Below are 17167 nucleotides of genomic sequence, written 5' to 3'. Positions count from 1 at the left end.
GCTGTTAATTGTTGGGACGCTGCCTGAGTTTGTCTGGACTTTGGATGGACTGATACAATACAACATTAAAGAGCCGCCCGGCTAGAAAGAGCGTCATTCCCGTCAATTATTTTGTATTTAATCATCTTCCCTCATTCATACATCGCTGCTACTACAGAGTGGAGAAGTTAAGCCCAAAGGTTTGATGTACCTGCAGTTGTTTGTTATTCTAGGCAGCGTACTTTGCAGAGGTTGCATAGCAACATAGTTAAATTTTGATCGGATTATATAGTGGATAAGAAGTGCTTTATATAGTGGATAAGAAGTGCTTTTATCTAGCGACTGTTGGAAGCATTGTTCAAGTGAAAAGAGAAAAAGGAAAGCAATCGTGAGTAATGAAGCCTGAGGATTGTGGAGATATTACATAGGTGGACCTTTATTTAGAGTCCACTGATTAAATTATTTGTATTGTGTGCTGTTTTTCTAGTTGTAAAAAGGATTTTACATGTGTACGTATTCAAATTGCTTGACATTAAACTCTATCTTTATATTGACGCTGTAAATATTTTTTTGAATTGCTCATCTTGTAATTTTGTGTGAAATGTCTATTGGACTCGCATGTATCAATACAATAACAAAACATTTACTTTTCAGTCTTATAAGCTCTAACCTTTTGAACAATTAATTTCAAGTATTATTTAAAGAATCTCACAATATATAGGTAGGGGAACTTTGAGAGAAGACAATAGGGCGGAGCGGTTTATCTGGTCTGTGAATCTTTGGCTTACCAAAGAATCTCGGGCACTTCGAGGCCGAAGGCCTGAGATGTCTGTACAATGGAGTGGGTATGGCAGTGCTACGGTTTTAGGGAGAGGAGCTTGGCAGCAAGCTTCCTTTCAACTGATGGGATCGGGTTCTTCTTTAGGCGGGCATAGGTATCTGTGTCAAGGATACTTTGAACCTTTTGATCATATTCAGTGCGGTCCATTACAACAGTGGCATTACCCTTGTCAGCCTTCAGGATGTGTATTGAGGGATCCCGGCGTAGGTCATTTATAGCCTGGAATTCTCGTTTCGATAGATTGGATTTAGGAGGTTTAGAATGTTTCAACACCTCACGAATCTGAATACGGATATCGTCTGCCTTTTGTTTCTCCAGCTTTAGGATAGAGGGTTCAATGGCTTGGATAAACTCCTCAACTAGTATCTTGTTCGCGGTAGTGGCAAAATTCATACCCAAGGATAAGACATTCGTTTCAGTTTCAGATAGCTGGCGTTGACCGAGGTTTACAATTGATTTATGTTTAACTCCCTGATTGTTTGTCCTGTTACTTGTGCAACCCTTGCTATTAGGGTTCGTTCGTACCTTGTTGGCTTTTGATTGGAGGCGCTGGAATTTACGAATAAGGTTCTTCTGGGTTGAGACATTCATGTACGATATAGATTTTTCCGTGAGGGCGGAAATTTTTATCATAATCAATGGTTTGCATAGTCGAACAGAGACTAGCTTTGCATTCTGATATGTGTTGATCTGTCTGGGCTAGACAACATCGGATTGAGGCGATTTGGTTTCGGAGTAAAGCTTTGTTGGCTGTACGAATGATTCAAGCAGATTGTTCAGTTCGGATGGGGTCTCTAAGGCAGAGACTTCTGGCTGGGGACTACATTTGCATCTCTACATTTGCATCTGACGATGACTAGAGCAAGCTAGTCGAAACGTTGAGACCAATTCAGAACTGACAGGGGCAGTACAGTTAATTATGATCCTATAAGCTAAAGTAGTAGTCCAGTCTAATTTCTATACCCGAGTAATAGTTAAAAAGCAGGACAGTTCTTTTCAGAACTGAGAAGTCTCCCGAACCTCCGATTATCTACTCCGCGGCAGTAGAATAAAGCAAGACAGTTCCCTAAGAACAACTCTACCTGGCAAGTAGATACACTCATGGTGTTACCGCAAACCAAATATACAATCTCACAATAATCACTGGTTCATATTTTTATTTATTTTTTTTGCAGGGGAATGAATGGTTTCAGTGAAACGAGTGCGCTGAGAATTTGGCTGTCTGATGATGTTATTGAGTAAGTGTCTTAACCCTATAGAACACTCAACCTTTGTGTTTACTGGCAGGCAAGACACAGGCATGATACCCAATTTCTACTTTAGTCAGTCTGTCTCTTTATATCTTTGCCAATCGAAAAATTTGACAAATTGTTAGTAACAAGGCCTGACAAGTTCTTTAGAGCCTACACCATTGTGTAGGTAACCCTTGTACTTGATCAAGGATTATTGGGGACCAAATATCATGCATAAAGACACTTTACACACGGTGAATTTAACATTTGGTGTCATACTTTATTCATATTAAAATTTAATAACTATCAGTCAGTGCAATTGCCATTTCATATGCTCATTCATAAAAACCATGGCTCAATTTGCAATATTATGTCTTTGATAAATTCTTCTATCAATAAACATTTGGGTGTCTTCTTCAGTTTTAGCTCTTAATATTAATGCTTCATGTTATAACCTCCCCCCCCCCTCCTCTTCCGTTAATCCCTTCTCAATCTTAAGGATGCATCTGACAGAGGCTGACTCTGTGGAACGATGGTTGCAGGATTTGAGAATGATGACAGATTGTGAATGTATGTGCATACTGCAGGGCAAACCTATCAGGACATCGGCCCATAACATTGCCAAAGTCACATCCAGTGCAAGAGGTTTGTCAAACTCTAATAACTAATACTGGGTTCTTATGTAGCACTTTATTACACCCTTTGGTGTGTAGTAAACTGCTCATTAATTGTTTTTTCTTATATGTTTTGAGTAATGAGACCCGTTTGAGAACCAAGACCTTAAGTTAAGAGCAATTGACCCATCAACCACGCAACAATATTTATTTGCTCTTATAAACATAGTTTCCCAAGTTAGAATTCTCAAATATTCGGTACTGAAGTATGATGGTTCTTTTTGAAAACCTGCAATTTGTATAATTAAAGCACCATGTTGCAATGTGTCAGTGTTTTTTCCTGTGGAGCTTTATACTTCTTTTTGCATTTATTCAATAGCTTTTTGCAACAAAGACCTTTCATATTATTGGTGTCTTGATATTCTTATTGTTATTCTTTATTTGGCCATTACACAATTACAAACAGACAGTATGTAAAGTGAATATACAAATAGAAAAGTAAATCAAAAAGCAACCTGAACGGTAAGAGCACAAGAAATTTACACAACAAAAAAACCCTAATGTGATGGCCAGGATCAACAAAAGTGTAACTAAACATTGTAGCGTGAAGCCTTTGGATCCAGTCACATGGCCAGGATCAACAAAAGTGTAACTAAACATTGTAGCTTGAAGCCTTTGGATCCAGTCACATAGGGAGGCAAAAACAATTCATACATGTATGATACTCTCTATGGAAAACTAAATGGAAATTTAATTTATAATCTGTATAAAGAAAGCACAACATTAAAAAATAAAATATGGAAGGTCAGCAAAGGTGGAATACAACATGGGCTATTCAGTAACTTAAAAAGGCTTCATAATATTCAGTCACTTTTAAGATTGAGAGCACTTTGCGAAAATTGACCAACCGTCTTTCAAATACCTTCCATTAGATTGTTTTTTTGACACAGAACACTAGTTTGAATTTAGCCAAGGTGGGTCAAGGTAAGACGGGACTGGTAGCCTATTCAGTAGCCTAACTCAAAAGGCTTAATTAAGTTCTTTGTACAAACTGGAAATGTCTTTTGGTAGTTGCCTTCCAAAGTATTGGTCTGAATTGAGCCATGTTGGGTCAAGGGAGGTCAGTAAGGGCAAATGAGACTATTACAGTAACTTTCTGGCTGAACAATATTTAATCGATTTGAAACATCGCTAGATAAACGCCCATAAAGCGTTCCACGTGATTTGTCCTTTTTTGTTCAGATCAGACCTGCTGTGGGAGTAGCTCATTTGTATCGAGTGTAATTAGTTGATACAGAAGGGTTTTCAGAGATTTGGCAGTCTTACACACCCTGGTTAGAATAGTGCGATTGTTAAGGACATGGTTCAGTGCTGATGGTTTTTTACTTAACAAAAGCGTGAACGAGTATTTAGACTGTATCAATTTATATCTACCAAATAAAATTTTTTTATGGCTTTATTTATCACTGATATGGCTGAAATGTGTATACAATGTTACTCAGCAACTCTTTCAGTTGGTTGTACAAAGACTGTATTTTTAAAAGTGTCTCTAATGCACCAAGCACCTATCTCTAGCATAAACAACAAAGTCCTATTTTGTTCTTGGGGAAAAATGTTGGCAGGGTAGAAGGTTACAGTAGTTTTTTGTAATTCATGTACCTGTTTTATAATGTAAAATTTTAAGCAAACCATACTAGCATTTAAAGGCAAAAAAACAAACAAACAAACACACAGGCGAACAACCAATGACCAAATCCACCTGTGTTCGAACCATATCACAGATGAAAATCCACAGATCTATGAACATCTGTTCATATAACCAAAAAAAATGCAAGTCAACTGAATACTGGATTAGCACTGACAAATATCTGAATCAACTTTTTGTTAAGAAGACAATGAAGAAGTTTCAGTTTTAGATGTGGGAGGAAAATCCCTTTAGGGAAAACCCAAGCAGTCGGGTAGGGACTGAAAACCCCAATCATGCAATGCAAGGCACCGGTCCAGGAATTGAAGCAGGGGTCGATTTCACAAAGAGTTAGGACTACTAGGACTAGTCCTAGGAGATATACAAATTGCATGGATAGTCCTAAGTTAAGACGAGTAACTGGTCCTAACTCGAGATAAGACTAGTCCTAACTCTTTGTTAAATCCACCCCATGGTCCACAGAGGTGAAAGGCAGAGCAAGAAACCACTGTGCCAACCTGAGTACCTTCTAATGCATTATCCAGGACTCGTTTGTGCAGAACAGCCATGTACCAACAAGTGAAGCAAGCATTATGCATACCGAGTATAAACCCTCCGAAATCAAGAAGTTATAAACCCTCCAAAATCCAGGTGTAAACCCTCCAACATCAAGAAGAACCCCTCAAAATCCAGGTGTAAACCCTCCAACATCAAGAAGAACCCCCTCAAAATCCAGGTGTAAACCCTCCAACATCAAGAAGAACCCCCTCAAAATCCAGGTATAAACCCTCCAAAATCCAGGTATAAACCCTCAAAAATCCGCTTTGCGATGATGTTTGATTGCAGAGGGTTGAAAACTGCAGTCACAAATGAGAATGGATTATCACTGACTAGGCCAGGCAATACCAATCTGATCTAAGTCTGTCCGTTAAGGTGTTGAGTGATCATTGTTGAGTGGTAGATAGCATAAGAGTGTGCTTTTTCTTTTGCTGCAGTATAGGATCGAGAATAATCTTCCTGAGAACAAACAAACATTCTCTTAGCCATAGGTCCAGTTTGAAACCAGTAGTCTCCTCAGGATGGTGTACCACTGCCATGTGTCCTAAGGTCTTGTAGATTTTCCCTAAATCTGCAAACCCTTTGTGTATAAATCATCTGTCTAAAAAGCCTTTTTTCTAATGTGCTGTATGTGGTTGATCCTGTATGAAAACCTTAATCTCAATTGTTATCTGGATTAACAGTTTTTCTCTTTGTGATCCTGATGTTATCTCATACTTCACCCAGAGTGATGTGCTGTTTATAAGGATAGATTACTGTAACAGTGAGAGGTTTAACCAATTGTCTTTGTGATGCTCATCTTAAAGATTCAGCTGATTAGCATGATCTTGTCACTGACTAAGACCCCATCAAGGACACAGTCCTTATTGATCATGTCATATAATTAGATTTATCTTGTCAAAGACAGCATTAGATTGATCTTATCAAGGCCAAAGATGGTAAGCCTTTGCTCATCTCTTTGTTGAAATTAGTTGTTTTATTTTTACTTGAGTATATTTTGGCTGTTTGTCCTGGCCGAGCTATAATTCACCAGACCCAAGCTCTGGTGTTGTCGGTTCAAATCCCAGTCATAACACTTGTGCACTTAACCATGCTTCGTAACAGTTAGAAAGGTAGTGCATTCTGTTTTAGAAGCCAGGCTTCTAGTGGATGATAGCCATGCCTACATTTCATTGTTAAAGTTCTCTGTTTGAGGGACAGACGTATCCCAATACTTTTGTTTGGGCACTTGCCTGGCGACCAGTCTTTTTTCTTTGTCTTTTTGTCTACTCTGTGCTTTTTAACATGTGTTCTGCGCCTTTGATCATTTTGTAAGTTAGGGGGCAATATAAATTTTAGATATTACTACTATTATTGTTTGATCCCCTTACAGACTGAAGGGTCACCCTGTTTCAGTCCCATGAGTACATAGGTGGGAACATGTTTGGGGCAACATTCCAAATTGGTTAGGTGTAGCCTTCACCTTGAAGTGGTTGTCCAGCCTTGTCGTATTGTTCAATGTCTCATCCAAAAAATATTGATATAATTATTTTCTTTTTTAAATGTGAAATGTTTGTTGATAAGTTCCTGCTTAATGTTTTTAACTATTAAAATAATTCAAATTCTTTAAAGTGCTAAACGAAGCTTAATTATGTAGATTTCTCTCTGTTTACCATCCTTCCCATAGATAATATCTACATCCTTAGACAGCGGGCGAGTTCAATATCAGCAGACTTTGCCAAGCTTTATTGGTAAGTTATAGACAGACGATGGTGAGCCTAACAGGCCTCCTAGCCCAATCATATTCATCATACAGTCTCTTAAAAATAAACTGTTTTGGACTGTACTACTTAGACTATGAGGGTGTTCCAGTAGGTGATGGTTCCATGATATTAAGATTGTTTAGTATTTCTTCCTGAAATTTGTAGCCAGCTAAAAGAAGACATGTCTTGTAATGTCTGTCTCTTTTCCCAGTCAGTATTGTGTATGTCTCAAAAGTAGTGTATCAGGTACATGTAGTACCAGTGTTTAATCTTAGCTAGACTTTCTGTCTGTTTTACTTTTGCTATGTATTATTACAAGTAAGTTCTTTGCACTTCATGTTAATTCTTTGCAATTTTGCCAAGATTATACAAATATTTCATAAATCTTGAATTAGCCATGACTGAAAGTAGGCTTGTAATACTACAGTTAATATTGTGCAAATTTGTCCTTGATCGTGTACCAGTGAAATAACCTGAGTGCTTGACTCGGTACAAAGCAATGTTGATATAAAATGGGACATTCGCTGCGGGATAAACACTTCAGTTTTACATTTATGAAGGGTTTTAATAACATTTGTACTGAAGTGATTGTTTACAGTGATCTTCCAACCAACCACGATCTGTTTGTTATGTTGACTTTGGGTTCTTTCCAAAATGTTGTGTGGATTAAAATGTTTGTGTAATATATTGAAAATTGTAAAAAATGTATCCGATAATGTTTGACATTTTTGTTCTTAACATCAATATTTTTCAAGTAATCCGAATGGATTTTCCTTTTTAAGGTGTGTTCCTGAACCCATTCACTCTATCAGAAAAGTAAAGTAGGTCATTGTACAATTACAGGTTGGAGTTTTGATGTAGAAACAAGATGCTTTTGCCTCCTTGAGCCTGGGTTATTATTGCCTTGGTGCCCTTTGAAAATGCTCCACTAGGAATTTCAATTTTCCTCATAAAAGTGTCCTTGTAGGGCAATACTGCCTTGTCCTTTGAATGAAGCTTCACACCTTTGTAAACTACTGGATTCTTTCATAAATGATGCATTGATTTGTATCTCAGTCTGTCAGTATGGTAACTAATTCACTCTCTAAGTATCAGTTTCAGTTCAGACTCGATCTCAAATATGACTTCTTTATGTCTGCTTGGTGGGGTTTTTGTTTTTCCTCATTGTTCAGTACTGCTTGGTGGGGTTTTTGTTTTTCCTCATTGTTCAGTATTGTGGATACTAATGGCAAATGCACTGTTACTCCAGTATAACTTAAAGGCAGTGGACACTATTGGTAATTACTCAAAATAATTGTTAGCATAAAAAAACACTTGGTAACAAGCAATGGAGAGCTGCTGATAGTGTAAAAGTTGGTCAGAAACGGCTCCCTCTGAAGTAACATAATTTATTCTCCATGGTTTTGATTTTGAGACCTCAGAATTAGAATTTGAGGTCCTGAAATCAAGCATCTGAAAGCATGCAACTTTGTGTGATGAAAGTGTTTTTTCTTCCACTATTATCTTGCAACTTGGACGACCAATTGAGTTAAAATTTTCACAGGTTTGTCTTGTTATATGTTGAGATACAGCAAGTGGGAAGACTGGTCTTGACAATTACCAATACTGTCCAGTGTATTTAAATGTTGCAATTTAGTACAAGCTGTCTGCTTCTCATATTGTCTCAAAAGGGTTACAAATAATTTATTGCCTCATATAAACCAATCCAATGTTTTGACTGTCTCACTATTCTTTCCTCCACAGTAAACTTGATTCTGGTGTATGGGATCAGATTCATTGGTTATGTCTTTCATTGACGATACGCCTGCGCACATTCCTTCATGACTGCACCTCGTTTGTTTCTTCAATGCCTTTGCATCTGTTCCAGGTATGTGGTTTCTGTGTTGGTCATGCTAGATTGAACTACTCGCAAGATTAGATTTTCTATTATCTGCTCTGTTAATTCTTAGATGCCCGACTGACTTTCCATAATGATCTTTATGATTCAGGAATTCAGCTGATCAGATAATTTCATCTTTAATTTGTGTTATTATTACACAGTATTTAAAGTCACCTGGAAGTGGTATTTTTTAAAAATAAAGCTTTTGTCACTAATATATGTGTTTTGATGAGTGGAATGTGAATAAACAGTTAACTAAGGTTTCAAAAAATCAGTTCTTATGTTATTTACAAATTTAAGAGTAGACCCGATCCGAGAGGGAGCTGTTCGTGACGTCAATCGAGGCAGACTTTGCCTGTAATGCGTAGAGTAAACACAATTGCAAAGTACATGTACAGACCAAGTCGTGAGTTTGTACGTTTCAAAAAAAGATTTGTTTTGTTTTTTCCGGCAATGCCGACCAGGTGTATTGCTGCTGAATGCAGAAAAACACTTTTTGAAACGTACCAACTCACGACTTGGACGTACATGTACTTTGCACGTGTGTTTTCTATACGCATTGCAGGGAAAGTCTGCCTCGATTTACATCACAAAAGGGGTAGGCAGAGTCAGCCCCCCAAACAACTTTATATATTTTTTAAACATATAAATCGTGACAAACAATTACTAAAAAAATTGTTTTATTGTTCGTAAGCATATACTCTTATGTTTGAAAGAAAAAAAATTATATTTCCAGGTGACTTTAAAGGGAATATATACATGTACAGTTGGTACTTATGGCAGTAAAAACCTTTTGTAAGAAGCCTACAGCTGCTTTCAGTAGAAAGTATTTTGATAGTAATAAAAATCAGTCTTTATGCCCCAAAATTTGAATTTGAGAAGCGTTACTGTCAGTAATGTTTCATAGATTGTGTATTCCTAGTAGGGGTTTCCTCTGCATGGACATAGTCGCTCAGGATTTCCTGCACTTTTTTTTGTAGTGACAACCTTTTGTAGTGTGTGCTCCTGCAATTTCCTTTTGTTTTCAATAAAGATATTGCACCTCTGATAATGAGTTAGAATGACTGTGGCAAAGTTTTGGAAATTTGGGCATTCCAGTTACTCCCCTGATCTGGTACTTGAATAGTGTATGTCTTCAAGGAATGTACATCAATATTACTTGGACTTCCCTTTACCCCCCAGAAGTAAATGGGTGGAATGAATGTCTCAAGTGTCACCTCTCACCAACCTTGTTCTGGTTCAATACCTGTCTAGGGCCATGCATCGATTCTCTCTTATACCATAAATGGTTTACTGTTAGGCTCTCTGGTTTCCCTCCCTTTGCAAAATCAAATATTTTCAATGTCTGGTTATATACTCTACAGTCATATATGGGTCAATGTGGCTGGCTGCCAAAAGGTGCCCTTACATGCCTACAGCTAGACCTACCGCATCCCATGCATTTCAGCTTCTCAGCTCTGGTAAAGGATGATTATTAGCCTCCCACATTATAATTACATTGAGCTTCAGTATTTCATTGAAAGTGATGACAAGTTTAGACAACCACAAGCAATTAGGAGAAAACAGCATTCGTTCCAACATAGGTTAATAAACTTGTACAATGATTTCATAGCCTGGGTTTACCTTCTTACACTTTTCTTGTTTCATACAGCAACAACACACAGTCTTACAGGAGTGCGCCAGGCTAGTCAAGCATGCTGAGAGGTACGCTGCCAAGTGTGGAATAATTTGTGATATGGATCTACATCTCAACTTCATAATTTGTGATATGGATCAATATCTTGTCTTCATCATCTCAATGATGATTAAATTACATGAGTCAAAATGTTGAGAATCAATCAAGTTTGTTTCATCTCAGATCCATCATCCCTCCTCAAGAAATTAATCACATGACATGCATGGTGTACAGTAAGATTTAAGTAATATCTACATGGTCTACTTCACTCTACTTACCTGTAGAGACTTAAAATCAGACCGTTGTTACTGTTGAAACCTAGGCCTTAGTTGCTATAGATCTGTATCATACTGCAACAATTTTATAGAGTATTTACTTATCTATGACCCTAATTCATAAATACCCCAGACAGTTTCGCTACTCCTATTGATGCAGAGTGCGTCACATGGGGGCTGTTTAAACGGTTGATAATGACAAGCTGGAGCTGTTTATAATTGGCTGTACCTGTATGGTTCATTCTCTATTTTGACAATGTTCTTCTGTGTTGTTTAGCTTTGAGGGTATGAATGGGACCCTGCCCCCAGCTGTGCCTACATTGAAAGTCTTGAGTGGTCTTGGCAAGACATTTAACGGGTTAGTCCACATGGTGCAAGCAATCCTGATTCAGGTACTGTACAGTTAATTTGGGTTTTTATCAAATGGAAATGGTGTGAGTTAAAACGAATAGAATACCTAAGTTAATCGGTCCTTTGTACCTTAAAATAAGTTATGAATTAATCATAATTACATATATGCTTGTTTATTATGTAGCACACTTATGTAGTAACTAGATCAAGGCGATTTACAACATTATTATCCTTGTTTATCGGGCATACTTTTAGACACTGCTAACTCCATGGGGAGCATACAACCCAAATGTTAAGAGAAGTACCTTGCCCAAGAATGAAGTGTCATGATCAGGAGTTTTAAGGTTAGATGGAATATATGTTTGTTGTTATTTTAACTTATTCTAGACCATCGTGAAAAGTATTCAAGATTCTGCCAGTGAGTACAACATAAAAATTGCAGTCAACTCAGTGCATTGTTTGTCAGAGGATGGGAATGAGATGTGCCGGTTATTAGCAAAGGTGAGTGTACATGTAGTCATGGAGGAAGGATTAGAAGCAGCTTGAACACAGGGACTTCAAAAGTCGAACCTGCGGTACCGCGGTCGTTTAACAACACGTCGTAATCACCGACATACCTTATACAGACAATGGGCGAACTGGCGTTTGTGAGTTTGCGCGTGCGCACTTGGTTCTTCACTTAACCATGGTGTCGTATGTTGTATGGATATAATACAACAAAAAAACTTTTTTGAGACCTGATAAAAATTGTGTACACTTGTGCTCACCAAATCGAAAAACACAATTGAATACCAAACACCCTCGTGCGCTAATACCCAAATTTTGAACCACCGCTAGTGACCGGAAAGTCCAAAAAAAATGAAAAAATATGCCATGATGTTTCAGTGAAACACCACAAACGGTAAATGAAAACGTGTATATTCACAATTCTTGTCTCCAATGATTCAACTTTACACGAAGGCAACGGTGCAGAGCGGCGGTACCGCACGTTCTGTACAAAGAAATCTAATCCTGCTCGTTAATCGGCCGTACAGCTGGAGGTCTCCTATCTTTTTCCACTGGCCAGACAGGGGCATTGTCGGGGTATTCTTTTGTTACTCTGCGATTTTGCGGGTTGTTCGAGCTCCTTCTATTCCTTCCTCCATGATGTAGTTGACTGCTTTTACTTGTTCCTTTCTATATTATTCACATTCTCTTCATTCCCCTTATTTCCCATACATTGGACTTGTCTAATTACAGATTGGGAGGTCAGGTTGAAATGTCCATTCAAGAAAGCAACTCTTTTGATGTAACAATAGATCAATGACCATTGCTCTTAAATGTTTGGTGATCAATCCTAAAAATTAGTGCCAATAAAAACTTAAGAATTATGAGAATCATTTCCTTTTGAAGTAATGTGGTTATAGAAAAATATATCAGTTTTTATCCCCAAAATATTAATCTTAGATACATTACGAATCATTCTTCCTGCTCTGGATTTGTAACAATCACATTTTGAATCAAAATTTTCACAGGATAGTTTTGTAGGATTCGAACTGCCTCTAGCTACCGGGCAATCTCGGTGGTCTAGTTGGTATGACACTGCTCTAGAATTGCAAAGGTCGTGGGTTCGAATCCCACCCGAGTAAAATGCCTGTGATTTTTTCACAGGACTCGGGAAAGTACTGAGTATACAGTGCTACACACATCGGTGTATATGGGTAAAAACCAAAAATTAGTACTCTTTATCCCCGATGCAAATTTAACATCTATTAGATAGTTTTGTTGTTATGTTTTTAGAGGATTAAAATAGTTGAATGGTTCTAAAAGGTAAATGCTTTGCCTTGTATGAATAATGAAATATTTATTTTCTGAAAGGGCATTCATGATCATTTCTCGTTCCAATATGAATCAGTTCCCCTACTTGTGCTTTCAAGGCTCAGTAATCTCTGGTTGTGTATTGGGTGCGAGTCTTTCTTTAACAAGTAGCGAAAAAACATTGGCAGTCAGTGGATCAGCAAATTAGATTCCATATACACCCTCCCAAAGAAAATACCTGGGAAGGAAAACATTTTCTAATAATGAGTATTGACTTTTGTTTTCTTGTCACAGGAGGGTGCTATACAATCTCTTCTTGAACTCTGCCAGCAGGCATCTCTTAATTCCATGAAGCCAGTTGCTCTAAGAACGGTGGCTAATTTATGCAATGTTGCCGAGGGGAGGCAAGAGCTAGAAAGAGTGAGCGAGAAACTTTGTGTTAATTGACAAGTCTTAATCAACAAGTTTTACGTTTACCTAACCTCAAGATGTCCAACCCATCTAAATCCAGCTGCATATTTTGTATGATTTTGTTGGACTGTGAGGACAGCATTAAACTGATTATTTGTTGCAGGGTACCAGGCTTACCAGGAGCACCATCAGAGTCAAACTCATATTCAAATTCTCTTACATTATATTTTAATATTTAAACAAGTTTTACGTTTACTTAAATATGCATTGTTTCTTATAACCTCAAGATGTCCAACCCATCTAAATCCAGCTGCATATTTTATACGATTTTGTTGGAGTGTGAGGACAGCATTAAACTGATTATTTGTTGCAGGGTACCAGGCTTACCAGGAGCACCATCAGAGTCAAACTCATATTCAAATTCTCTACTATTATATTTTAATATTTCAATTGTGCACATGATTATGTTGAAATTATGCAGGTATTACCAATTTATTTAACTGTGGTAAAATGAGTTATGTACGACTGACTCTAAACCAAGGACACTGATTGGAAAGGTTTGACCTCCCTATAGTACACACCATACGCTGTTGCTTGACAACACAACATCAACAATGGAACATCACTCAATTCCCCATTGCTTGATCTATTGAGTGAAAAAAGTATCCTTTCATTCACTAAAGAGATTTGGGGTTGTAAAAATACCCTGTTTTGGGGTTTCTAAGGACACAAGGAGACAACTATTGAACAACCAAAAATATTTTACTGTATTATTCTTAATTTAATAAACAGTGGTACATATGTGTTTCTTAGCTGTGCAAAACAGTTTTTATGTAAAATGTATCTTAAAATTTGGTTCAATAGGCCTATGTGTAGTCCATAGGCCTACTTGTAGGAACGTTGTAGTCTTTCTTGTCAAGTGATAATAGTTTCCCATAATAAGTAAAGTTTGTTGAGATTTTAGGTCAAAATGTTTATTTCCACAAACTTCAGAATATTGTTCACTTTGTTTTGTTATAAATTTGCCAGTTGTAAAATTGATATAGTAGGCAAATTTCTCTAGAATGTGACTTTAACTTTTAACAAAAACAGTTATTTCTGACAGTTGCTTATAGTACAGTATTAAACAGTGTTACTTAATATCAGTGGAGGTTAAGAAAGTGTTAGGCCTATTCTTTGACCTGCTTTACAATTGATGACAATCATCCTGTTCATTGTGAATGTTTTACAGCCCATAGGGTATGTTGGAGAATGACAAGTTGTTTGTTATGATTGTTTTACAGGCCAGTGGGGTAGAATACCTGAGTGAAATTTTATCATCTCCAACATCGACAGAGTCGGTGAAGGCGGAGGCAGCCTCTGTCATAGCCCAGATCACATCTCCAAGTATTGACAACTATCATCACTTATTGGGCTTCATTGAATACATGGAGGACCTCCTTAAAGAATTAACCGGTAATAAACATTTTTATGGCTCATGATTCTCATTTTAACTATAACAGTAATAATAACTAGTTCTTATATAGCATTTTTTACAATAATGCACTACAGTACCCTGGACACTGGGCCAATACCATTTCTTTAATCTTTCTCAGCTCCCTTGAGGCATACGTACAGCCCCTGGCTTCCATGGAGCTCAAAGCTTTTTCAAACACAATATCAACTTCAGAAAGTTTTTCCCAGAAGGACATGAGGTTTGGCGAAGGCTTGGCTCAAAGGCAGAGTTTGTCACATTTCATTTTAAATATTAAATTCATCATATGACAACAAAATATTGTTAACTTAAAATTTCAGGAATAAAAACCACAGTTAATTTATTTATTTCTTCTTTACCTTGGGGAAACCTTCAGTAAAACACTGATTTCCAGAGGTGCTCAGCAACTACATACACAGTTCCACCTTCACACAAGCCTTCACCTAGAACTAATGAACCTTTTGTTTTTTCAGCATTGTGTGAAAATGCCTCTTCAAGTTCTGTTTTTGTCATCTCAACATCTGCAATAGCCAATATCACCTTCATGGACAGTATGGCCTGTGAATGCCTGGCCAGTTACCACACCACAAGGGCACTAGTCAAAGGTTGTAAAGGAGGCAAAGCCAGCACTCTGTACTGTCAAGATCAGGTAGGAGTTATAAACCATTAAGGAAGTAGATTTGTTTTACTTACTTTATTTCTTGTGCTAATGTGCCCTTACATAGACTGTTCATAGATTGGCTGAAAACATAAATCTGAAGTTTAAAGTAGTTTGTTCAATGATTTACATGGTTTGAGTATTGGCACTTAAAGAAACAAAGCTGCAAGATTGTACTTAAGCTTGTAAATACCAATAATTATTTAGTATTATTAATATGACTCAAGATGAAAGACTTGTGAGCAAAAACCATAACGCTGTAATGTTGCATTTATCTTCAAAAATGTAGGTAGCAACAATATTAGCCAATATGGCCGTCACAGAGCAGTGTCGAAAAGAAATAATTGAATCCGGCGGTACAAGGCTCCTGGTGAGTTTCCTGAGCGCGAGGGTGCCATCATATTCAGGGAAGGAAAGTCCACAGAGTAGTGATAGCGGAGACGTTCAGCAAGCGGCTTTATTATCCTGTGAAAAGGTGCTTCAGAAAGCTGCTATTGCCTTGGCTAGATTAGCAAGGGATCAGACCAGTGCAGAACACATTCTAGATTTAGAAGGTACGTCTTGTATTTGAGTTTTTGCTATTATAAGCATGTGCTGTAAGAGCATCTGGTCACTGACAAACGGGACAAACTGACAACACAACTAATAAGGACATTATTGACAGCATATACGCACACAGCACAATTGGATTGCAACCCATTCCTCCAAGACAGCAGCAATGCTTTTAGGAGAGTACAAAAACTCAAGACAATTACACAAGAGCTTGCAACTCTCTTTGATTCTGCAGAAAGTTCCCTGAAAATTAACAAATCTTTCCATGTTCTGATGAACAAATAAAAAAATCTCACTGATTATGGAAAAATGTCCCTTTTTGTGTTCAATGCAAGTTAAATATCTCCTTGATTGTTGTATGGCCCAATTTCCTCCAAAAGGTGTTTGATGATTGCTAAAGATTGTTTGTATGATTTAAGCTTAAGCACTTACTGATTTCCCCAGTGAGGTTTTACTCCCACATCTAAAACTGAATCTTTCCATCAGAATCTTCTCAACACCTTCAGGCCTACTGGTTGCAGTGCAAATCACTTTCAAATGCATGATATTTTTCCTACTTAAGTCTCATTTCTGAGTGTTTTGCCCTTGGAAAAAATCAGACAAAATCGTGATTCATAAATACCTCAAACAGTTTCGCTTTTCCTATTGGTGGAGAGCACGTCACATGGGTGTGTATAAACCTATGTTTATGACCAGTAAAAAGTGTTGAAACATGGGTGTGACAAGCGAGTTTGCACCTGTGCTTATAAGTTTCTTCATTCCTATTGGTCGAGAGCAACGGCCGAAACAGTTGTGCCACATCACGCGATACACGCGATGCGCAGAGCATTCCCTTATAAGGAGTTGTTTACCCGAGGGCCTTGACTGGGCCTTACCATTTCATAGCTGGAGGGGTGTTGTGTTGAAAAAAATCATTGTAAAATTATATTTTTTGCATTTATTTTACTTTTTGGCCATAAGTGTTGATATTTTTTGTCCAAAAAGGTATTTATGAATGGGAATCAAGGTGTGTTGAATTGGTTTTCAACTAGTGGTTTAAACACGCCGAGGCCTGGTTCTTGATAATTTACCTCGACTTTGTCTCGGTAAAATTATCAAGAACCAGGCTTCGTCGGGATTAAACCACATGTTGAAAACCTCTTCACCACACATTGATTCCCTTATTAAATAGCATCAAAGTATATTGAAGCATTCACCATGTGTACATGCAGGTAAGGCTAAAATATAGTTTTCTATTTTTTTCCAAGAACCAAAATATCATGCCTGCTTCTGAGGATCCCTTGGGTTCAATAGTTACCAGAAATACATAGTAATTTGAATGTTGCTACTATATATGTCTGTTTCTTTGTTCAGCCATTCCTAGGTTAGTAGAGCTGTGTAGCAACAGACGAGAGAGGAATGACAGTGAACCGGTCCTTGTTGCTTGCCTTGTAAGTTTGATGTCA

General features: G+C 37.6%; 1 protein-coding gene and 1 non-coding gene across 4 annotated transcripts in view; both read left to right on the top strand.

The window, feature by feature from the left end:
• The window catches only part of LOC139939428 (protein inscuteable homolog), a 39009-nt gene that overhangs the window by 18628 nt on the left and 3214 nt on the right, over nt 1–17167 (top strand). For 2 of the 3 annotated variants that reach the window (XM_071935331.1, XM_071935329.1), the window contains exons 2-13: nt 1996–2058; nt 2552–2697; nt 6575–6638; nt 8394–8517; nt 10181–10233; nt 10757–10871; nt 11218–11331; nt 12922–13047; nt 14322–14493; nt 14986–15161; nt 15460–15724; nt 17076–17152. In XM_071935331.1, coding sequence (XP_071791432.1) covers nt 2000–2058; nt 2552–2697; nt 6575–6638; nt 8394–8517; nt 10181–10233; nt 10757–10871; nt 11218–11331; nt 12922–13047; nt 14322–14493; nt 14986–15161; nt 15460–15724; nt 17076–17152 — 1491 coding nt within the window. In that variant the 5' untranslated portion in view covers nt 1996–1999. Of the gene's footprint in view, nt 1–174; nt 368–1995; nt 2059–2551; nt 2698–6574; nt 6639–8393; nt 8518–10180; nt 10234–10756; nt 10872–11217; nt 11332–12921; nt 13048–14321; nt 14494–14985; nt 15162–15459; nt 15725–17075; nt 17153–17167 lie in introns of those variants that run through there. The other variant, XM_071935332.1, reaches the window with a different exon arrangement.
• On the top strand, nt 12387–12460 carry Trnas-aga (transfer RNA serine (anticodon AGA)). Its single transcript has one exon. It is a non-coding gene; the product is annotated as a tRNA-Ser (tRNA).

The sequence above is a fragment of the Asterias amurensis genome, chromosome 7, assembly GCF_032118995.1.
Source record: "Asterias amurensis chromosome 7, ASM3211899v1".
NCBI classification, from domain to species: Eukaryota; Metazoa; Echinodermata; class Asteroidea; order Forcipulatida; family Asteriidae; genus Asterias; species Asterias amurensis.
This window is presented reverse-complemented; position numbering and strand designations above follow the sequence as displayed.